The following is a 27,824-nucleotide window of genomic DNA, read 5'->3' as shown; positions in this document are numbered from 1 at the left end:
TAAAATTATCCTGAATGATGACTAAGATAAAAACCGGTCCCAACGTCAACCAACCTGAAAATCCCGGTCCCACGAATTCTGTCGATCCCACACCCTATCTCACGGTAGAACCGCTCGCGGTCGTAGCCCCAAACGCAACACAAAATATTTGGCTTCATTTAATTAATATTTATATTTATTTAATAACTTGAGCAAGGCAAATAAAGAAAACTAACACGTCATCATTACGCTATTGTAATTTTAAGGAAAAACACACAATAATCATCAATGTTTTACACTATTTATCATATTTGATCTGGATGAAATATTTATAAATTTATTAAAACAAAAACGCATATTTTTAATTAACTCTTTATTTAAATATATTATACTCTAAAAACGAGTTTATAAGAGATCTACAAATCCGGTCCTAAGTCTCAGCCACCAGATATATGGTAGGGGAGGGATGGAGTAGAGACGGGCCAGGCCGTAATATATTTTTAAATAATCCAGACCGGGTCGAAAAATTTATTTTTTAAAAAAATTTGGGCCGGGTCCGGCCTAAAATTAAAAAAATAAATATTCGGGGTGCCTGAAATTAATTTTTGTTTTGTAGTTTTTATATTTTTATAATTTAATGAAAAATAATATTTAAATTTTTATTTTTCTATATTTTCGATACTCTTTAAGATTTTTTCATAAAATGTTTACTTAGTAATAAATAATATATATTTTTTATATTTATAATATATATTATATTATTTATAAAAAAATATAGTGGAACAGGTTTCATAGCGTAAAATAAAATTATTATTAAGATTAAATACTTAATGACGTTATATTAAGACTATGTATTTTATTTTAGCTCTGCCTATATAATATATAATAAAATTAATTATACAACATATAATGAAGTATCTAGAGTGAATCTTATTTTAGTGATACATTTAGATATAATTTTATTTATATTTTTTTATATTAAAGATGGTTATATTTGAATTAATTTCGTAGTTTATCTCTAAGAATAAGGTTTCCTTGTCTAAACAAAGGTTCTAGAGTGGTTTTAGATGTTAGTGAGATTTTTATTTAATAAAGAGTAATTTTAATTTTAGAATTCATCAAATAAAGATAATGAACAAGATATTTGTAAATATTTAAGATATTTTAACCTGAAAAGCGACTAGTTAATTTTTGTTGTTACATTCAAAAAAGTAACGAGTTAAAAGTTATTTTAACACACAAATTTTATATTTTAATGCCATATTTAATTTAATCATGATCATCTTATAGATACTACATTTATTATATATATATCAATGGATAAAAATTTGAATTTAATTCTTTCTATTTATTTATATAATTTGATTATATTATTACATGATTAGAACAAACAAACCTTTCACAAATACAATATCTAAAAATTTTTGTCACATAATATTTGGCGAGGAAAATTATAATCTAAAAAATTTATATTAAATAATGATTTTAACATTTATAATAATTTAAAAAATATATAATATAAAGTTTTTTAATTTTGGATAATAATTTTTAAAAAAATATAATTTTAAAACACATTGCGAACCAACAGGTTTTATATACGTGCGATAAATAAATATTATAATAATGGGTTCAAAAGAAACGTAAAAAAAAATTCCAACTATAGAAAATTATAAATAATATTATAAGAATTTTGAAATCCATAATATAGTGAATCAAAATATTTCTCATATTTATTTATTATTAGAAATAATTAATTATGATATATATTATTTTGCAATTTTAAAAGATAAAGAAATTGATAATCTGATGACTTCTAGCTATAATGATGTAAAAAATATTTTGTGGCGATAATCATGTTTTCAATTATTATTTGTTATGTAGGAAAATAAGGTGTGTAATATATAAATAAATAATTTCCAAATGAAGAGCTCGATAACCATCAAGTTTAAGTCTAGGCTAATTGTGGCTAATTGAGAGGTTGACTAGCATTAATTTTTAAAACGAAATATTTAATTTTTTTAGGTGCTTTATAGAAAGTGAATAATTTAAATTATTACGTATTCCTTAACTAAAGCATCAAATGATTAATAGAAAGCTGAGAAAAATTAGTTCAAACATTAGAATAGCAAATGAGAAATGCAGATATTTGTCTAGAGAGTGCTTCACTCTACATTTTTAAAATCTTTGAGTTAGAAGTGGATAAAAACTTATTTATTCCCCATATATATAAAAATAAAAACTAGATTGAAAAATATTAATTTTTTTTCCGAAGGTATGGCTCTGTCAATTTTGTGCTATTTGCACATAAATAATTATGTAATTTTTGCTTTATATGCATGACCTATCCTATTTATCTTATTTAATCACGTGTTGTATTTCCCTCTTTTATAATTTTTTGCTTTCCATATTGAATCGTAAAATATTTTTATTCCATATCTATTCCCAAAGTATTATAATGTCAAGGCAATTTTTATAATATTTTCTAGTATTCTGAATATAGTTTTCTTTTCATGTGTAATCTTTAAATAAAGATATTAAAATTGAATTTGAATTGTATAATTTATCAAATATTTTTATTAAGACTTACTTGCTTATTAAATAAAGTTATAAAAATTTAATTTGAAATTAAATAATTGTAAAATTTATGATAATTTTCTAATAATCTACTTGCTCATAATTTAAATAAAGATTACATAAAATTGAATTTAAAATTAAGTAATTGTATTTAATTAAAATTTATCACAATTTTTTATTAATCTACTTACTCATAATTTAAATATAGATTAATTAAATATAATTTAAGCAATTGTATTGTTCATTAAATATTGATATAAAAATTGAATTTAAATTTTACACTGTATATAGCTCTCTAACTTATAGAAGTAAAGCCATTGATAGGAAAAAAATTAAGAGAAATGGGTGAGACCTATATTAATATTAAAGATATAAAAAGAACAAGAATTATTCATAATGATCATTCGAATAAATGTATATTTCAGTGTCATGCTAATGTTGATCAGAGTAAAATTATTCAGGAGGGCTTTTTGGAGCGTAGCAAGCTTCTGTAGTAAATTTATGATTCGGACTCCATGTTAGAGAAGGACAAAAGATCCTTTAAATTAAAAAACTATCTATACTTTAATATCTTTGTAGGGGTGAATGTTAAAGTTAGAGTTTGCAGATAATATTTTTTTTTACAAATACTTGACATAAGTAATAAACATATTAGTTTCCTTGAAAGGATAAATTTACTAAAAAAAGATTTTTATCATATAATAAAGATTTTATCATTGTTCACATAAACACCATTCCAAGAGTCTATTCACATTATACAGGCCAAAAGATTCTTCAAATTAGTAGTTTGAGGAAAGTCTAAATTATAAAATACCTTATGGTTTGTATTCTAAAAAATACGATGAATTATGATGAATTCTTGTAAATATCATTATTATATGAATAAATTAGAAAAAAAAATTAAGATATAGTGTTAATTTCTATGATTCGATGTTATTATTTTGAATTTATTTATTATTTCTAATTAAAAAAAATGTAAATGGAGCATTTTGAACATATAATAAATTAATGCGTTTTATATTTGATTCATTTACATTTTGTTTTTATCAAATAAATTTTATATTCAAATATTTTGTGCAAAATATTTTAAGCTATAATTGATTATTATGATAAATTATTTCTTGACAAATATTTTTCCTACATTTCATTTTAAACTTTAATATTGATTTTCTCATTTTAAACATTTGCGCAAGTGGGGCACTCCATTTCCAAACCCTTGTTAATAGATATTTTAAAAAACATGATTTGAGTATGCAAGAAATATGGTAAATTTATATTGTCAGTGGATGTTTATGTTTTTAAAAATTCTACAAAATGGAAAAGGAATGAGAGAGGTAGCTAAGAGTGTATTCCCAACCCCTCCTGAAATTTCAATGAAGCAAATGCACCATACTTGCTCTTTGCCTCCATTTTAATGGGTCCTGAATAAAAGGAATGGAATTTTTATAAAGAATTCAGCAATGTTCTAAATGAGAAAGGCTTTTGCAGCATAAAGCACCTCGCTTGTTTTATGTTATATTGTAAAAAAAACATAAAATAATAGAAAAAAAATAAGGCAGGAAATAAATGTTAGTATCCACAGAAGAAATACTGTTGGAAGGAGACTAGAATACTCATGCTGGGGGCTTTAAAATATGACTACTTCTGTAACCATGATGATTAGAGTTTTGTTAAAAAATAAATGAAAAGAAAAGATTGGTTATGATTTTATACAATTAACTATACAAAAGGTATTGTAAGGCATACTTCTAAATTGATCTAAGTAAACCTAGGGGAAACCAGGGCTAATAGGCGCAAGGAGCTTGTCGGTTCAGTGAATTTTATTTAAAAACCAGACATGTTTAGAAATTCAAAATTTAATCATGTAATAGCATTGTATAATATGTATATTTGAGGCGATAAATATTTTATACCCCTCAGATATTTAATCTTTTTATTTATAAAATGTGCCTTTTTAGGTAAAAGTAAATAAAGAGTTTAAAAATAAAATTGACATTATATGAAATTTAAAACCCTCTTTTAGAATTTCAGAAAGTTTCATATTCATATATCATGTTTTAATGATATTAATATCTAGGGGTTAGTAGTGTTCTAGTTGGATCAAATGCTTACAAATATGATATATTATATTATAATATATTTATATAATAATATATAATAAGTATTCATTGGCTACTATTATATACTGAAATCAATTTTATATGATAATGAAATAGAATTAGGAAAAAATAAAAAATATTTATTAAAAATTTTACAATCCTATGGGATACCTAATAAAATAACTGAATCTACAAGCCTTGGTTTGGAGCTTGTTGGCAAAAAATTTACTTTTACTAGAGTCAATCTTGAGAAAAAAAAGTATAAAATTTGTAAGAAATTTATCAATATATAAGGTTAGATAGGTGTTTGGACTATCTCACGGTTTGTAAATTCATTTACAACAATAATTTTAGGACTTATGATGTTTTTGACAAAAATTTCACAGAATAGCCCTGTCTCCCGTTTTAGTTGAAAACCTTGATAAGAAACGTGGTAGATTGAAAATACATATATTTCGATCACGGGAACTAAAACTAAATTTAAAGTAGGAAAAGAATTAGGGAATAAAATTCTACAAATATATCAGATGATGAAGAAGTATTCATAAAAATTAATAAATAGAAGAGGATAATAGTAGAAAATCGTGATATAATCATAAATATTTTAATCTCTGGGTTTTATTTTCTTAAAAATATGGCAGTTCAAATTTGAAAGAAACTAATATGAATTAAAATGCCTTAAGGTAACGGATTAACAATTTCTGCGGCTCGCACTACTAGATAATGAAATTAGCCGATATTTAGCCATTAAACGACTATACTAAGACGAAGTGATGGAAAGGGCTAGACTATTAAAAAAATAGGACAGTATTAGGAAAAAGGAATCATATTAGCAAATGATAAAAGCTAGCAGGGTTGAAGGGTTGCGACTTGTGAGGAAGAAAAAGTTGATGAAAAGTCTGTTATAGTGTTTGGGACACAAGAAAAGTAGTTCCTAATTATATCGAGGTGAGAGATTTTTAGTAAAGAAAACCAACTAAAAAATTGAAAAAGAGGTTTGATGAAAAGATAATAGTCATTGGAGATAAATTGATTTAATTATTCTTACGATTTATTTCTTAACTTTATATATACATTTAAATTCATAAATCCCCGAAAGAAATTTTTTATTTATTATAAAATTAAATCATAAATATAACCTTTGTCGTGATATACCATCATTATAACTTCTTTGAACTTTAAAATTTTCATCATCATTTGGTACGATACTAACTTTAAAATATCTTACGGACCTCTGATTGCTTGCGATAATCAAAAGAATGGTAAAAAAAATGGCAGATATAACGGATAAAATGGCACTCAGAGCAAATGTAACATGATAACTCTTGGTTTTATCGACCAAATATCCTGTTGGGAGGAAAAATATAATACGAGTAAATTATTTGTTATGCCAATATAAAACAAACAAATTCGGGAATATGTTGTAGTAATTACAAATCTAAATATTATAAAATTGATTGAAGGAGGTGAAAACATAGTAAAGAAAAATTAATAATATTTTTAAAAAAAATTAAATTATATTTTTTTTATTATATAGGAAATCCCTGAAATAATATTAATTATCATAAATGAAAGTTTTAAAATTTTATCAAATGTGATGTGGATAAAGGTGATCTATATGAAGAAAGAAATTTAAGATGAACATATTAAATTTTAAAAATGAAATCCATTATGACTTGCGAGAATCTTGTAAGAAAATGTATATTTTGAATAAATATAACAAGAGCTATCAATATAAAAGAGTGGAAACAAGAATGTAAAAATGCTTCAGCATATGGAAGAGCAATGTTTTCACGTGATAATTGCCCATTATACATTTAATTGAAAGTTGTGTGAGATTAGACGAGATAGTCGAGTTAATAGAAAGATACAACAAAATGAAATAGGGTAAAATAATATCCAATAGAAGGATTTATTGAGGCAGGAAAGGCAGAGATTGTTTCTAATTTGTATCCGTACCTTGATCGGATGTAAAATTGAGAAAAGATACTGAATAGATAAATAATTAGACTTGAGTGGTGTTTTATAATTAGTATTCATTAACATATAAAACTCAAATGTAAATATATAAGTCAGTGATACAGTTTAACTTCTATAAATGTTTAGATATCTATGGTAAAAGAGAAAGAAAAAAAGAGATAGAGACCTGACCTTATTTTTCTTAAAAAAAAGACCATACCAGACCCGGCCTAAAGCTATTTTGCAATCTCTTATGTCAAGCAAGTTTATACAACATATAAGAATAGAGTATTTTGAACCAGGGGTGAAAAATTGTTAAACCTGCATAATGTGAATTATTTAATTAAATTTATATAGTGTTTAGTAAAATAAAGAATATCTAAATTAAATAACTATTTAAAGACAAATTAAATTAAAGTTAATAAAATTTAAGCATATGTTTAAATAATGGAGTATTTGAAAGAGATATCCACAATAGAATGAATAGAAGCTCTAATTAGAAATTATTTATAGGATGATTTCAAGATTCATGTATAATAGCATAGAATAATGATATTGAGTTAATATACTACTAAAAAAAATTAAAATAAGAAGACCTCCTAAAGGCGGGCTTATCAAAATACCCACTCCGGAGGCCATCATGCTATATCCATAAACATGAGATAGATGAGCCAATCCAAATAGGTCCACGCAGATAGTAGGAACTAAGGCTAATTTAATTCCGCAAGGGATTCCGAAGGCCACCGCCGTAATACAAAGCAGGTCATACCTTAAATTTTTATAAAATAAGGTTAGAATGTTATTGGTTATAGGAATTATTTAGTAGACTAGTTTTATAATAAACATACCTGCGAGTGGCCAAAAAAAGAGGCGTGGCGATAGCCCCGTGGATTAAAGTGCAGACAATGAATATCCAGCTCTTAGTTAAGTTAGGGCGTTGGAGTTCAGTGGAACGTTTCGAAAGAGAATTGAAAGTATTTGAAGAACATATACTGGAGGAAATTCTTTCCTTGCCACCCTTACCCTTTTTGCAAAACATAAAACAGGTATCTAAAAGGGCCCCAGTTATATTGCCCACGAACATGCTGGTCATTAGGATTGTGAAAAGAAAGGCGGCGCGGACCTGGGGACGAAGGTGCCGATCAGTGATTAGAAAATCGAATAGCAAGTGAACGACTATGAATACGGAAGCGGTCCAAAAAGCTGATTGGGCCATGTAAAGAAGTAATCGTGGCGAGCGCAAAGTAGGGAAGGGTATGGAAAGGTCTAGAAACACAATATTATGTTTTTTTAAAAAAATTGATTAAATATATTATTTGCGTGTAAATTACTTTACTATAAATTTGGAACTAAAACCTTTAACCACATTTTGAATATCATATTCATTAAAAATAATATTTAAGATTTAAAGTTTTTTTTTTTACCAATACAATCTAATTCGTATGAAGTTATCTCTAGTTACTTATTATTGAGTTAGTGTCACCCAAATCTACCACCTGATCTTTATCAATATCCTCTAAATCGCTTTCATCTATATTTGCCTGCGTTGCTTCGTCAGTTATGCTATTCAATTCCGGGGGTGCAATTTTGACTATATTTGTTCCGTTGGTACCACTCTTAATTCCATCAAGAACTTTAGGTTCCGTCATATCATCCGCGTTTCTCAAAAACTTTTTTCGAGATGGAGACTTAGGCTTTTTGAATATTAAATAAATAATTTTATATAAAAACATATAAATCAAACTAATTGAATCTATTCGCATTAAGATAACTTCTGTGTAGGGATTTTTTTAGAGCAAAAATCGGGTTCGATTTTTATTTGTATCTTTTAAATTGAGGAAATGTTGTTAAGCAGTCTGATTTAGGTCAATTTTAATAAACAGACCTATTAAGATTTTAATCAAATTTAAGCCTGGATATTTTGCTCACAGATGGTAGAAAGGATTCGACCTCTATTTGCCAAATATCTAGGCTTTACATAATATTATATTGGTTAAAATCTTAATCGGGCTGTTTTCAAAAATCGACCATTAATATTATTTTTTATTAACAAAAACTATATTTTATTAAAATTTTGTATCTTTTTAAAAATTGATACCAATCACTTATTAAGAAAAGTTATAGTGGTTAGCGATAACTTTTATGACATTTTCGAACGCATAAATTTTGGAATGATAATGAATGGCGTCAATGTTAAAAGATTCAATATAAATATAAAAAAAATCTAGTTGTTGATAATATTTAAAATAAAAACTCACTATAAATCACAGCCTAACCCTGTATTAATTGTTATTGCTTCGCGGTTAAGTATATAAAAATATACGAAAAATACAGCATATCTCGTATACTTGTCCACGAATCCTTGCTGTAAGCAATGCAACTCTTCATTCACAGTTGTGCGAATTCGCGACGGAGAATACAAAAATAAAAAGTATTTTCGCACTAACTACGAATGAAAGGTAAGAAATATATTAAAATTTAAGTCTAGTTTCTATTTTTATAGAAAAACAATCCTACTAATTTTTATGCGAGCTGACTGACAATGCAACTTTATAGAATAAAATTAAAACTTTTACAAAAAAAAGATATATAGATAAGAAACATATGATTTGATAGATCAAAATACTTTAACAATACTTCGGGTGTCACTAATAATAAATTTAAATTTAATTGATTGTCTATTTTTAGCCCTAAATGAGCTGGTTTTGTCAGTGTCTAGAATAAATATATGAAGTGTTTAATTTTCCCTATTTGATTATTTAATACATGATAGTTTTATTGAGAATGACTATAATAGTCAACTAATATGTATTAATAAACCTAGCCCCATTGACGCATATCTATTAAAATATTAAGAACTCGCACTAATCCATATCAAGCCTTCTCCACCCCCTCCAAATTTAGTACATACTCATCAGCCAAATTAACTCAGTTCTTAAGCTCTAAAATGATTCTAACATATCTATATTAGCCCTTCTCTAATACAATCAAAATAAATATAAATCATATAAAAATAATTATAGATTCATTATTTACTTTATATTAAATTCACAGTAAATCTTGAATATGGCATCCTTTTGATTATTAAGTCACCCTTTATTCAATCTTTCCTAAATCCCTATCTCTTAACTACTATACTCTACTTAATCATATTATGGTTATGACATTTATATTACTAGATATTTAGCAAATACCTAACAAGATCACTTCCTGGTATTATATCGACATAATTTCTATATTTTATTAATTTATTTAAACTTAAAGTATTTTATAGAAAACAAGATCTTCTATTAAAATCTTATTAAGTTATCGCAAAAATGCTTTTTTTCTATACAAATATGCTGAAATTAATTAATAGATAAATTGAAATTTTAAATGGCCCGATAAACCATATTGTTTCATTTAAAATTAAATTATTAAATAAATCATTTTACATTACAATAACTAAGATTTTTTTTATATTTTCCTTGCCTCCAACTACCCTCTACCTCGGCTAACCTATTAGTATACAAACATTTTAAATTTATATAGGAAAGTTTAAAGTTAATTAGTAAACAAAACATGTGGTTTATCGCGATAAATCTGTATAACAGCTTTCCTATGCGTTTAGAAAAACCGATAAATCAGAGTTGTTAACGTTCCTTTTTAAAAGTAGCTAGCTCCCGCTCCTACCTTCTCCAAAGGAGCTAGCTCCCGCTCTCGCTACTACATTTTTAAAAGGAGCTAGCTCCCGCTTCAAGTAATGGAGTGCCACTCCGTAATCTCTCCTTTGATTTTCATTTTTTAGAGGTTATATGAAATAAAATCTTATTTTTTTTATCAATATATGAAATTATCTATCAAAATATTTGTAACCTTTTATTATCTTTTAAAAGTAATAAATTTAAATTAGAATCTATCAAACATCCACGCCTCTCCCCTAAGACCTGTTTTGCAATACTAAATAGGCACTCCACAGGAGCACTAGAGGGAAGCAGGGTATTGTATTTTATAAAGATATTTTTTAATTCAGGGAATATATCAAAAATAGTAATTTTGGTATCATTATTTAAAAAATATTTTTCCAATATATTATCTTCCTGATGATCAATTTCATGGAATCGAAAAAAATCTTCCAAATTAATTTGTATTTAAAAGATAGATTTTTTACTTTTAGATTCCTTTTTAGATTGAAGCTGCTCACTTTTAAAAATTAAATAGTTTTATTTAAACACAAAAGACATTTTGCCCGTAATTTGTCTGATCATTTGGATTAACATCTTTTAGAAGTTTAAAATATTTTTTGTATGATGGAAGTGGAAATTCGATTTCTTCATCTATGATATCTAAATTCATAATATCTAAAACTATTTTTTATTATATATCTATGAAACGAATATTAATATGACTTACAAGATTTTCCAAAAAATTTTCAATATAAAAAGGAAAACTTGATGTTTAATATTTAAAATGATTAGATGAAAAACCAATATAAAACTCGGCTAAACATTTAATAATGGATAAATTTAAATTTAATAAAATTTCATTTTTATTGAATTTTAATTGTTGTAAATGTTAGATTTAATTTGCATAAAGATTTCTTTTGGATTTTGTTGTACTTTATATGTATTTTGCATAAAGAATTTTTGTGGATTTATTGTTATAACGCGTGATAAAAAGATTATATTTGAATAGTTATGATTAGTTATAAGAAAATTGAAAAGAGTATAAAAAAGAAAATTTTTACGATACAAGAAATCTTTGATTTTTTTAAAATTATTAACTTTTTTAATTATATTTATTTTATTTTATTTAATTTTTTATGATTTTTACTATTATAATTTTGAATAAAGAATTAAAGTTGATTTTATGATTTCGTGATTCCTAATTATTATTAATTTCTTTTATATATATATATATATATTTGTTTTCTATTTTTATATTTAGGTTTTGATGCACAATGACAAACCTGTCGTTGTGACATTAATTAATAAATATTATTTAATATTTAAAAAATAATTTAATTTATACATTAAATTCAAAGGAGCGGTGGAGCTGCGCTCCTCCACTCCAGCCCTAAAAGGAGCTAGCTCCCGCTTTCCAATTCTAAAAGGAGGGGTGCTCCATGTGTTTTTGAAAAAATGTAGCGCCGTTTCTGTAGCACCGCTCCTTAACAACTCTGCCTATAATATTGAAAAGAAAACCAAATAGACTTTAATTTATTTAAACTATTAAAAGCGTTCATGTAACTAACATTAAAGCTGATCGAACAAAATTCAAAAAAGAAAAATAAAATATGATATTTTTCATCGCAACTCATTCTCCCATTAAATTTAAAATTTGGAGGTTCAAATATGGCATCATAGTTTTTATCTCTTAAACATGCCCTAACCAGCACAATCATATTCTATTACCTTAGAATATTAATTACTTTATAGTTGTTAATTTTATAAGCTCTACTTGATGGGGTGTTTTGGCATTAAATAATCGATATTAAATTTTATGAAATTATAGTGATGGATGATTGGTTGGGATTCACCTATCACTATAGGAATTCGGACCTGTTTTTACAAAAAGATTTTACTATTCATGCAATTTATTTGAATAATAAGGATAATGTAATAATATAAATCCTTCCAGGATATAAATTGCTAACTGGTATATACCATATGGTTTTAGCAAATGTATATATATAAGAATATTGCTGCCACAACCTTATTAATTGAGTGTAAACTACGAGCGGTAAAAGGCAGGATAAGACAGCTAAAAACTATTGTTTGAAACATGAGGGCTCCAATGATAAGAAAAGCTCCTCTAAATCCGTATTTAGCTATCAATTTATAAGATATAAGCGGCATTACAAGGGTACCTAGACCACCGCCGGCCAAATTCATTCCCTGAGCAAAACTACGTTCAGCTGGACGGGTAAAATAGGCCCCCAAGGCAACTACGGATGATACATGCATGCATCCATATCCAAATCCTTTTTAATTTTTATTAGATTTAAAAAAAAAATTTTTTTATAAAACGACTAAATCAGACTGAAATAGTTTTTAAAAAAATCTTGTTTTAATAAAATATTAAAAGTTGGTATGATAATGATTTGTTAAATGAATTATAATAAATCGTTACCTGAGAATCATATTATTTTATCTCCACTTTTTCCAACTTTACAGGAAAGTTAATTTTAAAAATGTATTGTTTATGTTTTGATTTGCATGTGTAGATTTGCTATTTCCTAAGCACTTTATTATGTAAATTACCATGATTTTTTTCTTAAATCGTTTTTTTTCATTCTCATAAAACTGGAGATAGAATAAATACTAAATTTTATTTTTATTATTTTAAGAAATATTATTCCATCTTCAAACAAATTCTCTTTAAATGCAAAATTATTATTGTATAATAAAATAACAATAATTACCAATTAATGTAAACAAGACAACAGACTTAAATTCTAACTTACAAATTTAAAAATAAGATTTTCATGGAGTATATAAAAAATTAATTTATAAAATTGATTATCAGTGTATAAAATATTATTTTTCTATAAGTAATGTTAAATAATAATTTTTATCATTATCTGGCACAATGTTTAATATATGATATTTTTTTATACAATTTTAACAATGGAAAAAAATAAGGAGATCTTATTTTTCAAAAATCTAATCGACGGCTGGCGGCGCGCCGAACGGCGTAAATCGGCGCAGTTATAAATTTTTATAACATAAATTTTTTAATTGCTTATTAATTTTTTTTAAAAAAACAAATAAATATACGCTATTCTACAGATATCTCGGCATATTTTTTAATATTCATTTAATAGAAAACTTATTATATCCAAAATCTATTTTGTAATTTTATAATTATCATGTGTAAAAAATTATTTTATTTGGGACATAATGATGATCTCCTTGAATTTAACGTCGGTAGAGAAAACTCTTTCACTAGGTGTGCTACTCGCCGGAATGCAAAGAATTTTTTTGACGAGAATGGAAAGATTGGGAAGTTCACTCATCTTTTCTCTCCAAAAATTTAGAACGTCCATATCTTGAGAATGTCATTCTCCAAGAAAACTGTGGCATTCTTGTTCTAAATCACCTAACTTGGAATCATAATTTATATTTGTTGAATGTTTATTTGCCAATTTTGTCCAATAACTTGAATTTAATAATTCATCTTCATCCTCATTAGCTATATTTACTACCTGATTATCATCATTCTCTATAAGTTTAAGATGTTTTATTGAAAATTCTGAAGCTGAGCAATTTTGCTCTATTAAATACTTTGACACAATTGTCAATTTTTAAAATCTTGGATCTAAAAGAGAAGTCAATACCTAGATAATTTTAAATAAAAAATAAAAGAATATACTTATATAATATTATTTGCAGATTACAAACCGGAAATCGTGAGGCAAATTTTTTTAGTATATTTTCCTTAAGTAAAATAATTTCAATACTATCACTATCATTTACTATTAAATGTGTTTCAATTTCACTTCTAAAAAGTAACGTCAAGTTTAAAGAGGCCCTTTTTATACTGAAAATTTTGAAAGAAATGCTAATAGTTTTTCTACCAGTTCAGATTCATAATTTGAGAAAGTGCTTCCCAATTCTTTTCAAAACATTATTAATTAAATCCTTATTTAATCCAGATATGTTTTCTAGCATAATTAATATACTATGCCAATGTGTTGGGCTTGGGACATTTAATTTTAAGGTTTTCATTTGTGGAATTATTGTTATTATTATTATCATTAGAATTGGAATTGCCAATTTGAAAACGGTTAAGATCTAACATGTCCGAATGTTAAATCTATTGTACTTAGACATTTTCTTTGATATTCCTCGAATTCAAATTCAACCTCTGCAGTTTTATATCTTAGAGCAGTAATAATTTCTCTAATTCTTTTGCAAAAAATTTCCAGACTATGGATTTTTTATTATCAGTTTGGATACTAAAATTATTTATAGAATTATTAAATGTAGATACATCCATTTTAAAAATATGTAAAATTATGGTAACTTTTGGAATTTTAGATTTTTGATTGATTGATTTCTATAATGAGTCAATATAATTATGATTTTAAAATAGTAGAAAATAAAAATTCATCAAAATCCTGATTGACATTAAAAAATTAATGGAATAAAAAGTAAAATATGAAAGAAATTTCTGCGCCGGCCGTGCGCCGCCAACATAAAAATCGGCGGCGCGCTGGCGTGATTTTCTCAAACGGCGGCGTTTTCGGCGTAACCAAAAATGGTTGGTGGCCTAGCAACGGCAGGCCGGCGCACAGGTCTAGCTATAGTTAATTTTATATATTATAAAAGTTTAAGATTTTTTGATTAGAATAATATAATTCTCAAAGGATGAAATTTATTAAAAAATATATTAATTAATTTTGAAAAAAAAATTAAATAGCACAATATTAAAAGATTTTATCAAATTTTAAAAAAGGCGTTAGATAAATAATTTAAAGACGAAAATAGCCATTTTGTGAATCTTTTACAAATGGAGATAGAATAATATAATTCTCAGGCGACGAAATTTATATATTTTAAAGATAAAAAAAATAACACAATTTCAAATTTTTTTTATCAAATTTAAAAAAAGGCGTTAGATAAATAATTTAAAGACGAAAAATTGCCATTTTGTGAATCTTTTACTTTAAAGAAATGGAGACTAAACAATCTCGAACCATCAAATTTATACATTTCGAAGATAGATGGTTTAAGACCTCAAATGGTATGACAACCATACCTTGAAGGCCTTAGGCAAATCACTCATATGAAGACTAGCACATGTGTTGTGCATCATTCACCTTCAAGACATAGAGATTTCAATATTAATAATCACAGGCTGAAATTTATAAAAGATAAACAAATACAAACAATTTTAAAAACTTTTTATTCACTCCAGTTGATGACTTCTACTAGACGGGCATTTTTCGCCTTCAACATTTTTGTATTTTAAAGAAATCTTGCTAATAAAATACGACTTTTCACAAATAAACCAAGAGAATTTCTATATTTATTCAGACAAAAAATATCAAATAGCAAATTTTTAGATCACAATTATTAAGGTTCGCTTTTTGAGGACGAAAAATAGCCATTTTGTGAATCTTTTACTTTAAAGAAATGGAGATAGAATAATATAATTCTCAGGCAACGAAATTTATATATTGAAGATAAATAAATATAATACAATTTCAAATGATGTAGTTTTATCAAAATTAAAAAGTATTAGATAAATAATTTAAAGACGAAAAATAGCCATTTTGTGAATCTGTTACTTTAAAGAAATGGAGATAGAATAATATAATTCTCAGGCGACGAAATTTATAAATTTTGAAAAAAAATAACACAATTTCAAAATTTTTTTATCAAATTTTAAAAAAGGCGTTAGATAAATAATTTAAAGACGAAAAATTGCCATTTTGTGAATCTTTTACTTTAAAGAAATGGAGATAGAATAATATAATTCTCAGGCGACGAAATTTATAAATTTTGAAGATAAAAAAAATAACACAATTTCAAATTTTTTTTATCAAATTTAAAAAGTGTTAAATAAATAATTTAAAGACGAAAAATAGCCATTTTGTGAATCTTTTCCTTTAATGAAATGGAGATAGAATAATATAATTCTCAGGTGACGCTGTATTCTAATGTTGATAAACGACTCGATTCGAGCCGATTTTTAAAAACGGTCAACTCAATATTTTAGCCAGAAAAATATTGCCTAAGCCTCGAGATTTCGCTAATAGATGTTCAAATCCTGTCAACTATGAGCAAAATCTTTGGACTTGCATAATATTTTTTGAATAAAACATTAATTTAGCCGTTTAACAACACTACTGTATTCTAATGTTGGAAAAAGAGCTATCTATAAATATTTCAGACAATTTATTCAAGAATTTTTGAATTATATACATAAATTGCAAGGATTAACTTAAATATGAATTTAGACAATATAAGTTTTTATCTAGATTACAAACATTGTAGGTTGTAGTAACATATACAGTGTATATATAATTATAGGAGTTAAACAACTCAATTCTAAAATTTTCGGATGAAATAATAAAGTATAATCTCTTACCCACTAAGAATCCTATTGATATGTTCAAGAAATATATAGAGTTAGCGAAAAAGGAAAGCGAAAGACCGAGTCCATTAAGGAGACCTCCAGAAATAAGCAATACCCTCCAATTGTATCGTTTCAGTAGTAAGCTGACTATTGGACCTTTAAAATATCAAAAAAATAAATTTATATACTTAAATCATATTGAAAATTTGATATTATCCATTTAAACATAAATTAGAAACTATTTACACCTGTATTCTTCTCCTCTACTCATTAATATCTCTCATCATATTCAGCTCCATTCAGAAATCTCAAATCTTGAATAATTTTATCATTTGTTTTTAAGTTCTCATCTTTTTGTTTCAGGAAGTCTTCTCTCCACCTTTACCTACGATCTCTAAATAAATTCAGACTCAACCTATTCACCTTGTCTCTTTCTAATATTTCTGGGTCTTGCACAGAGTGTTAAGTATTCATTATACTACCAACGTTTCCCTCGTCTTAGTAAGTCAATAGTACATCACCCCCAATTTCTAGGCCACAATTTCCGGTATAATCTCTTATCTACCAAACACTGCATATTTCTCTCAAAATTCAGGTCGTTTTTATTTTATCACAAAGTTACCCAAAATCGTTTATTTACACTGAAATAGTGGACTTAAAACGTCTACAATTTATAGTCCTCCTTCAAACCATAAATAATGACAAATATGCTTCTAATTCTGACTTTCCCCTATCACACAAAATACAATGATCGGTAAAAATTCTATGGTAATTTTAACCTTGAGAAATGCAAAAATAAAAGGTAATTTTAAAAAAAATTACTTAAATCTTAAAACATCTAGATATCCCTGCTGTGTTCCCAATTATCTTTCGTTGATATCATACATATTCCTTAATCTTTATCACCTTTACATGCTCTTCCTATGCCTTTTCTTTAAATATCAGAAAATGACTTCTGGTATATAGTCTCGCCTAATCATTCTAAACTATCCTTTTATTTATCCCAGAATCTTTCTAGTAAAGTCCTTACCCATATACAGCATGCTACATCACTTAATCGTCTTTCAAACACCCATTTCCATACCTTCATTATAGGGATAACTTTATCCTCTGAGTACAATACAACTTGCAACGCTTTTACCTATAAGGAAAATTATAAATTATTTATTAAAAAAAATATTAAAATGAATATTTTAGGAAAATAGCTAATTCAGCATAATACCAACCAATTAAAATGACCCTTCAAATTTAAATAACTCAATATAATGTAGTAGATAACAACTATAAGAAAAATAAAACTTGTGAGGTATATATATACGTTTATTATAGGTCTAGGAGTTCTTAATTAGAAATTCCTTGGGCATCATAAAAATGACTAATTTTTGGAATGATTATGTTTTGCATTACCTTCAAATGTTACCTTGTTTTATTTCAGAGAAAATAAATCATATAAAATTTAGCTATATATATTTTTTTTAGCCCTATAGTCTCATATCTACCAATTATCGGCGATACAGTATATGAAGATATTAGCAAGATAATTGAGGCAAAGAAGCCCTAGTTGTTCGCATTTGGTTACAAGAACTAGTGAGACGCACATAGCGGAGACCTATTATGACTTTTAATAGATCCTTTTTTTGCATTGCCTTGATGACCAGTCTGCCTAGAGTGGTGATTCATTTATTAAAAATGCATGAAGCACCGTTAATTAAAAATCAGCTGATGGTACACCCTATTTTATTTTCCGTATTAATTTTTTTTTTAATATAAATAAATGATACTCAAAAATATAAGTTTTTTTAAATTGACAAAAATTTTAATTTTATCAATTTACACGGAAAACCAAAATGGCGTGTTATCGCGTGATTTGTTTTGATTCACATTTAAATGAATAAATCGTCAGTCTTGGAAGTTTCATTGGTCAACGTTTATTCAATTCAACCAATCACCATTCGCCAATGACATTCAATTTTTTTTATTAGCCTTAGGCAACGTTCTCGATTTTACGAATGAAGCCAAAGAATTTTTTTTAAATATATTAGACAAAAAAAAAATTCAAATTTGATTTTTTCCCCCTCTATATATAACTGTCAAAAAATAAAAATTTCTTTTTTTCGACCATTATTTTTTTTTAAAAAAAATCAGGATTTAAAAACATCAGGTAAACCGGGACACTTCCATTTAGAATTCGAAGAATGGTGGGAACCCTAATATTGCACCCCCTCCCCACCCCCCCCCCCCCCTCCACCCCCTTTCCTCCTTTTCCCATAAATAATTTCATTTATATTTCGAACAACGGTAAATATAATTTAATTAATTTTATTTGTTTATATAAAAGTCTTTAAAATAAGCAAATGCCTTCCAACCAAAAAACTATGGATGTACTAAATAAAAATATGCATATTAAACTTGAAAAAATTATTAAATCTAAAACCTTTTTAAAAACATTTAAATTAATGTATGTGGGAGTTATAAATACAATTATAAAAATATATATTTTTTTAGAGGCAATCATAGATAAAATATTTTATTTTATTTAAAAAAAAAATTAAGTGCTAATAAATAAAAAAAAAATCAGAAATAATTGAAATAGTTTTTTTTTTCTTCTTCTTGTAAATAATTTTTACTTAGTTAATTTATTAAAATATTATAATACCTACCCTCCCCCGAGGAATCTAGGAAAATAATTCCCCGAAAAAAAAATCCCCGTTTTTTAAGATATTAAAAATTACAAAATTAATAAAAATAGGAGAAAAAAATTCTCTATAAATATATCCATGGGATAAAAAAAATAATATGTTTAAAAATTTTGAGAAAATCAGTTCCGGAGAATTATTTTCTAAGAAATTATTGGGGATTTTTATTACCTCTCCCGAGGATAGTGAGTATCTGTGGATCAAGTGGAAGTTAAGATGCGCAGGTTTTTGGGAAGTAAAGGAAAAATTATTTATTGGGGTCTCCCTATAGTACAATTTATTTCCTCATTGGAATGAAATTATATATTTTTTTAATGTGGAATATGAGTTTTTGATTTTGCAAATAAACCAACAAGGACATGTACCGGTAAAACAAAACTAGCAATTATCATGTCTCCTGTTCGACGTCAATGATTGATAATCTGATTGAATTATATTTTTGATTTAAGGCTCTGTCCAGAATATCAAATAATTAAATTCACAAACTTTCTTAATTTTAATGAAAATATATATAAAAGATATTTTAATTATAAAAATAAAAAAATGTCCAAAACATAAAAATATTTTAAATTAAACTTATGAAATTTCATGTAAAAATTTTAAAATTTATGAAAGTATTTAAAACTTTTATAATTAAAAAAAATAAATAAATTTCGAATTATAGCCTTAATCAGTGGCGTAGCTAAGAATTTTCTTTAGAGGGGGTCCATACATATAAAAGCCTGGGAATTTCGCCTCCCAGACCCCCTTTAACGGGCCTTTGGCCCTTTTGTTCCGGCCTTCGGCCGGGTTTATCTTACACCATATTATCGATAATATATAATAAATTTATTTTTTAAATGCATCAATAATATGTTGTTATAATTTAGTAGATTATTCTCAATGACTTTATATTAATATTATCCAGAATAGTAATATAATATCCTTCCACATACATCGAAACCAGAAAAATATAAATATTAATGGTATTTATTTGATATAAAGTGACTTTTTTTAAGTCTCTTGAACGTATAATTTAAAAAAAATTTTGCTCTGGGAGGGGTCCAAACCCGAAAACCACCCCCGTAGCTACGCCACTGGCCTTAATGAAATAAATAGTATAATTATTTTTCTTCTTCTTTCGTGTGGGGTATTATGCATAAAAAAATGAATGATATTAGAATATTAACATTTTTATCCCTTAGTTATTATGTAAGCGCAAATAGTGTTATCAAACGGCTCGGTTTCCCTAAATTAAAATTAAGATTTTAACCAAAAAATAATTTTGCGTAAGCCCGAGACTTCGTTAAATAGATGTCCAAACCTTTATACCATCTATAAGCAAAAATCTCCAGATTCGCATATCTTTTGGCTAAAATATTGGGTTAGCCGTTTTTAAAAAATTGAGCGCAGTTTAACAACATCCTCTCAATGCAAAAGGTCTCAGTTCACTAAAAATTGGAAAATTTCGCTTATATCCCCTGGAAAATTTTGAAAGTAATTTTGTAATAATAATCGATGCTAGGAGAAGTAAACACTTGTATTCAAATTGAGTTTTTTTTTGAAAAATGGCTAAAAATAGAGGAAATATCGTCATCATTGATCCTGACTCATGGGAACAAAATTGGGAGCATTCATTATATTTCCTTCATTTTTAGCGATTTATTAAAAAAACCTACCATCTATTAATACTAATTTTAAATTCAGCAAGATTCTCAATTTTTGCGATTTAGAACCTATCCCATATAATATGCAGAAAATTAATTTTATACTTCTAATTTTTTTTGCATCTAAAAGAGATTAAATATGAAAAGTGTATATTTTATTCTTTTTTAAAAAAAATAATTAAATTCGAAAAAAAAAATTTAGATCTATATATATGTGTGTGTACCTGAAAAGTTAAAGACCCCAGATTGAATACTATTAAACCAGGCCGTTGTAGCTCTACTACTTTGGAAAGAATCTATAAGAGCCTTAAAAAACACGCTGAATGACATTCCTGTTCCGTATAATACGAAGTGATTTAACATTGAACAAACAAGCACAACATATGACCACGGTGAATCGGGATCAGGTCGATAAATCGAATTCCCCATTTATAATTAAAAAGAAATTTGATTGTGTCTTTTTAATAACATTTATTAATATTATTTTTATTTTATTTTTTTACCCGCAATCACAATAATTGCAAAACAAAGGATTTTTTTGTTTTAAAAAAAAATTAGTGATTTTAAACCCCCGAAGATAAAAATTCAGGAATCGTTTAATATTGATGGTTATTCCAAATTCTTAATTAATCAATACAAAAAAAAATTTTTTGGTTAATATAAAAGATACGATAATGACCTCCATTTAATTATCCGAAAAAAAATATATTCATAATTATTATTTATTAATATAATATGTTAATTTTATAATGTTTTTTTTTTACTTTTGTAGTCTTTTAAAATTTTTTAATTATACAATAAGAAGAAGAAAACGATTTCATATTGACATTTAGGTTGTGTATGTATTAAATACCATCGACCGAATCAAACATGTCATGGTATTATAGATAAACTTATAGATAGATCACCCGGGGTGTAATGGCGATTCCCTTCAGTTGGACCCTAAGTTAGACCCCTGATATGGCTTTGAAAAAATCTTTAAAATTATCCTCACAAGATCAACAACAACATTCACCCAAACATTAAATTTCCTATTGTTGAAATTTCATTCAGGTCAGTGGAATAATAGATAAATTTGTAGAATGTGACATTTTATTGAAAAAAAAATTGTAGTATATCCTTATTTTCATTTACTTAATATTTGGTAATATTAAAAATAATATTATTTTTTAGGTTGAAATATATATCATCTATTTACAAGTACATTTTGGAAAAAAAATGTTAGATCAATTTAAGATGCAAAAACCAATCATTAAATTTTCTTCTTGCATAGTTTTATATATTTTTTTTAAATTTAGATGAGATGGTTCAGATGGACATAACGTTTACAGATCACCTACTGAACTTTCATATCTACAACCCTAATTCCCTCAACAATCTTCATAAAAACTCTTGGAAATTAAATCCAATTTTTCCTACCAAGCAAACCAAATCAGCAGAGTTGTTAAAAGATACTCTTTAAATGGATCTAGATACAGATTATTTAATAAAAAATCTATCTAGATACAGATACAGATACCACATTTTAATATCTAGATACAGGTGCAAATTAGTGATAAAGAATGAATGCCCTTTAACTTAACTTAACTTCAACTAGAAGACAAATACCAATTATTTTATATTATAAATTAAATGTCAAATTATAGATATGCCTTTTTTTTATAAATCAAATCCCTCCATATTAACATCTGGCATCAGGCCTTAGTCCTTCTTATAAAGTTTAAAGTAATTCAAAAATTTTAATATTAAAATTGAACAAATGCAGTACATAAAAAAATTACATTTTTAAAGACAAAACTATTTTCAAACGAGGTTGAGACTAGGGCTATAAATACATTATTTTAATAAACGTAATACATTTCAATATTATTAATCAAATGCGACTTTATTAAAATATCTCTATCCATATACAGTTCAAAACCACGTCTATCCAAGAAAATAAATTTACATAGTAACATGCTAAAATAATCGAAAGTCGTATTAACTATTGGATTATATCTAAACATCCGTCTGTTTAGCCGTCTATATTGCCTGCTCCCACCAAAAAATGAAGAAAAACGGCTATTATGATTTACCATGCCTTTGTTTTATTTGTACACAGAAGAAAAAAATATAAATAACGAGTATATTATATTATTTAATGTGTACAAAAATAAACCGGAAAAGGGCACAAAGGGCTGAATAGCCTAGGATCCAAGCGTCCCCACAGCCTGAAACTATTTATAAATGTATCACTTAGACCAATTTTTAGAATATTTTATTCATGCATCATGTTAAATAGGGATAAATATTGGGGAGAGGGGAGAAAATCCTTCGCAAGGATTCCCTTTTTAGCGATAAGAAAAACAGTTAGAACCGCGAATTCACGGCGAGGTATACCAAAATTAAGGCAAACTATTTAAATTTTATATCGTATTTTGCATACTTCACCAAGAATGCGCGTTAAATGTGAATGCAGGGTTATACAACAAATAAATAGGCAGTAGAGCGAAGACACAGGATTTTATATATATTTTATTTCTTCACGAATTTTGGCCTCATTTGATTAGGCTCATGGTAATTATGGAATTTTTTTTTGTTATATAGGATTATTTGATTTACCCTTTTGCATTTCATTAAATATTCGATGACAGAAATAATCTATGTTGTTAATATTATATTTTATTTTTTAATTTTATTTATCTAAACATATTTTATTTATTTTTTATTTGTCATAAATTTTGGCAAGGTTACTACACTTGAAATTGAAAATTAAATTAGAACTTTGCGCTGATTAAAATAATTTTTTTTTAAAAAAGATACAAACATGCAAATGAAATATCAAATTAAATGTATAATATTAATTAATTTTAAATTAAATAATAAATTTTTTTGGTTTTAGTTTTTGTGCCTAAATGTAGAATTTAATGTGGTAAAAATTAGCATTCAACGTTATAATTCCAATCGCATTTATAATTGAGGGTATTGTAAGCGGTTCCATAAGGACACGTGAATTGATGAGATCGGCCCCATTCACAGGCATAGAACAATTGGCATTTCGTGGCCTGGTCAGCATATAATCCGTTTTCTTTATCGTTGCAAAATCCACCGAATCCTAAATCTTTTTCCAGCATTACGTTCTAATGGAAAGTTTTTATTAAAAAGTGTTTTTTTTGTAAGAAAATAAATATTTCGCATAGTAATCAGTTTTTTTTCTTTTTTCTACTGAAATAAAATTTTGTTATTTTCTAAATATTTGAGGCTTAAGAAATTATTTTTTTTTTTACTAAAATATATCTTATGAAGAATTATTATTTTAAAACGGGAAGAAAATTTAATTAACTAAACTTAATGCCCGACATCAATGGCTTATAGGGTTTTCGCTAAGATTTTACGGCAAATAGAATTGAGGCTGTATAGAAATATATGCTTGGAATTTTATTTAGCAGCCCCATCATGTTCTTAACTTTTGCATTCACCCTTTCTACATTTATTTCTCAGTCTTAACTAGGAAGTAATATCTACTTATTATAAACTGAAAACTTAATGTAATTTTATTTTTCTTCAAAAAATAAACTTTTATAAATAAAAAAAAAATATTGCCAATATATTCGCTGTTTATAAAAAAAAAATTACCTTATTTTTGTGCAGAAATTGAATTAATCATTTTTTTAACGTGAGGTTTCGTTGATATATGACAAAATTAACTTCCCTGGGGGAAAAATTAAGAAAAATGGCTTCTTCAGTTAAAATAATTATATCCAAAAGCATTAATCATAACAGGATAAATTGGTTGGTTGTTAGAGATGAGTTAGCTTTGGAATTAGCAAGTATTTTATCAAATGTAGTTTTGAAACCACAAGCATTAGGAATCTGATAAAATTGCCAAGGTATTGTCCTATACCGATTCAAATCCGAGTTTATATTTTATTCACTCTAGGTATATATATTTTTTTAAACCCGATGCGTATTTTAAATTTTAGAAATAGATCTTACTTCGATAAGATCCTTTGGTGTTGTTCGTCAAGGAAATATTTGTATATAAGATTAGGAGAATAAAATAAAACCAATATAGAAGTTCAAGTCCAGCCCGTACGAATTAATATATTAAAAAACACGGAATCCAAAAGAAGATCTGTCCGAGTTTGAGGCAAGCAGAGATGAATTAGATTTTTATTTTTAAAAGCATTTATCAGGTTTAACAAAATCAACACAATAGCGTCACTAAAAGGTTGGGGAAATCTCTAAAATATAATATTATAAGATTATATATCCCAAAGCCATTTCAGAACGTTTTTAAGGCGGTTTTCTAGGCATGTTTCGAACAATTTATTTATTCCCATACAAAAAGATAATATTTAGTCTATAATATAATATTATTTAAAAATAGTGCTGCTAAATCGCTCGATTTGAGCTAAATTTTTAAAAACAACCGCTAATTCAATGTTTTAACCAGGAAAATATTTGCCTAAGTCTTGAGATTTTTCTGATAGATGTCTCAAACCTTGGGGCTATATATTTGAGCAAAATTTTCGAACTTTAAATTCCTTGATATATAGTCTTCTATTATCACATTTATATTTTTTCTGGATAAAATATTTAATTATCCTTTTTTGAAAATCGACTCATCTAGAGGTATAACAACACGACCCCATTCTTAATTAGAATTTTTAAAAAGAATCCAGATTATTATCCTTTGTTTGGAATATCTGAGTAATATGCCTAGAAAAACAGCTTTGGAAAAAAAACATTCTGCCTGGAAATAGCTTTAAGATCATTTTGAGCGAAAATTTTTGAATATGTTTTTTTTCTTCATTAGTGATTTAAGAATTATATTTAGATTAGATAAAATATAAATTTTTTAACATCCAAGAAAAAAAAAATCCTTGATTACATTGAATGCCCAGATCAAATAATGCCTAAAAATCAGCTTTAAAATTGAATATGATGCCTATATAATATTTATTTATAGACTATATACTAAGAAGTTCGCTTTAATTATTATATATATTTTTAGTCAGCAACCTAATTAAATTTGGGCAAGAATTATTGAAATAATTGGGTTGTATATTCAAAATTCATTAATTTATGATAATTTCTATATATTTACTAAAAAAACCGTTTTAAATACATTCTACCTTATATACGATTTTAAATAGAATTCAAAAAAAAGACTTAAGTTAGGTGGTTAAAATACAATGATGTATTATTGCTAGATTGACGATTCATTAATTAAAAGTGTCCTTAAATAGGACTCAGCTGTAGCGCAGTTTTGATTCGATTAATTATCCTTATTTATCATTATATGTGTTATAAGTATGAATTATAATTTTTATATTATGCATTGGTTTTTTAAAAATATAATTAAAATTTGAAATATTTTTTTTTCGTCGGTTATTTTAATTAAATGTATGTTGTATTTTGATAAAAGTATAATTTTATACGGTTAAGTTACCACGAATTAGAAAAATATACGCAATTTAATGTCATTTAATCGTCGAGCAAACCACAAAATGGCGCTACAGCTGATCTATGGACATTTTAAAATGCATTTAATGAATGAACGATCTAGTAGTATATATATATACATTATTGTTTAACCGCCAAACTCCTTTACTTCGTAAGAATCCACTAGACCATGAGAATCGTGTCCATACCCATTTTCGGCGTCGTAGATTACGGCCGGGGATTTTTTATAAAAAGGTCCGTCCTGGCCGTGCGATTCGACCGGATTTCCTTCCCAGCGAGGTTTGGAGGAGTGTTGTTGCCCCCTATCCGCAACGTGTTGACCACCGTGCTGACTAATGTGAGGACGAACGCCTTGATGATTGTCGTCATAATTAGCGTAGTCCCGGCCGTGACCTCTGTCGTAGACTGCGGCCTCTCCACCTGATGTCTTGTGATTATAATTGTTATTCTCATGCCCACCATTATGATGAATATTGAGATGTGGATGCGTGTTACGGTGAACTCCCCCGTCATAGCCTTGGGATTCGCTTGGAATATGATCCTGCTCTTGTTCTTGGGGTCTATTTTTTTTATATAAAATTACGTGATAAATTTTATGTAAATTGATCGATTAATGTTCTATGGGACTTTAATTGTTATTAGAATCGGGAATTTTTATATCTTTAAAATCTAAATAAGCGTACTTATTATCATATTCAAACAGGAACCCTCTTGCATGAGGAAGAGGAATGAAATGACTGGCATTCTTAAAATTTAAAAACAGGGGGGGGGGTAGTGGTCTAGCGAGCTCTGTATTAAGAAATAGTCAATTAAAATAATATTGATATTATTGGGAAAAAACCTATCCTCGTGGATGTAAGAGTTGTAAGAGGAAGCCAAATGAGGTAAATTTATTGGATTATTATTGTTATCAACATTGAAGACTGTTTCGAAGGGTTGATTCTCGTTCATGTATCCCAGGCGTTGAATCTTGGGTTTGGTGCTATAAGGCGAACGAAAGTCTCTACCCGCGTGAGATGCTAATGTCAGTGGCATCAGCTTAGCGATAACTGATAGTGGAGTGAATTGGGTTTGAGGTTGGTTCAAGATAACATCACCCATATAGGATGGGGAGGAAACCGAGAGGCGTCCTACCTTATTCTCTTGGCTATTTTTGATATGTTTAATTATGTCAAATTGGTAATCCTTTATATCATTCTTTACAACTTTAGCAATTGCCTCGGCATGCTTGACCTTGCTAGCGGCCGAATATCCGTCTAGCAATCTTTTCCGATAATTTTCGAATCGTTTTTGGTTTGAAGTTTGCTCTTCGGCCTTACTCATTTTTTCGAAAGCCGCTTGGAAAGGGAACACTTTTC

At 26.9% G+C, this 27,824-nt stretch overlaps 1 protein-coding gene across 1 annotated transcript; it reads right to left on the bottom strand.

Annotated features, from left to right (window-relative positions):
- Positions 1-1,793: 1,793 nt before the first annotated feature.
- Positions 1,794-21,510, bottom strand: LOC135931953 (monocarboxylate transporter 14-like). Its single transcript, XM_065469273.1, has 8 exons — positions 21,243-21,510; positions 16,689-16,832; positions 12,305-12,573; positions 8,074-8,305; positions 7,460-7,877; positions 7,208-7,380; positions 5,792-5,999; positions 1,794-1,961 (listed from the first exon to the last, which is right to left on the bottom strand). Exons 1-8 carry the CDS (start codon positions 21,445-21,447, stop codon positions 1,946-1,948), a joined length of 1,665 nt encoding a protein of 554 aa, XP_065325345.1. The 5' UTR covers positions 21,448-21,510; the 3' UTR covers positions 1,794-1,945.
- Positions 21,511-27,824: the final 6,314 nt, after the last annotated feature.

Source organism: Gordionus sp. m RMFG-2023, chromosome 1, assembly GCF_954871325.1.
Source record: "Gordionus sp. m RMFG-2023 chromosome 1, tfGorSpeb1-WG-v2, whole genome shotgun sequence".
In the NCBI taxonomy this organism is placed as follows: Eukaryota; Metazoa; Nematomorpha; class Gordioida; order Chordodea; family Parachordodidae; genus Gordionus; species Gordionus sp. m RMFG-2023.
The sequence above is the reverse complement of the archived record's forward strand: the minus strand, read 5'-3'. Positions and strand labels throughout refer to the sequence as shown.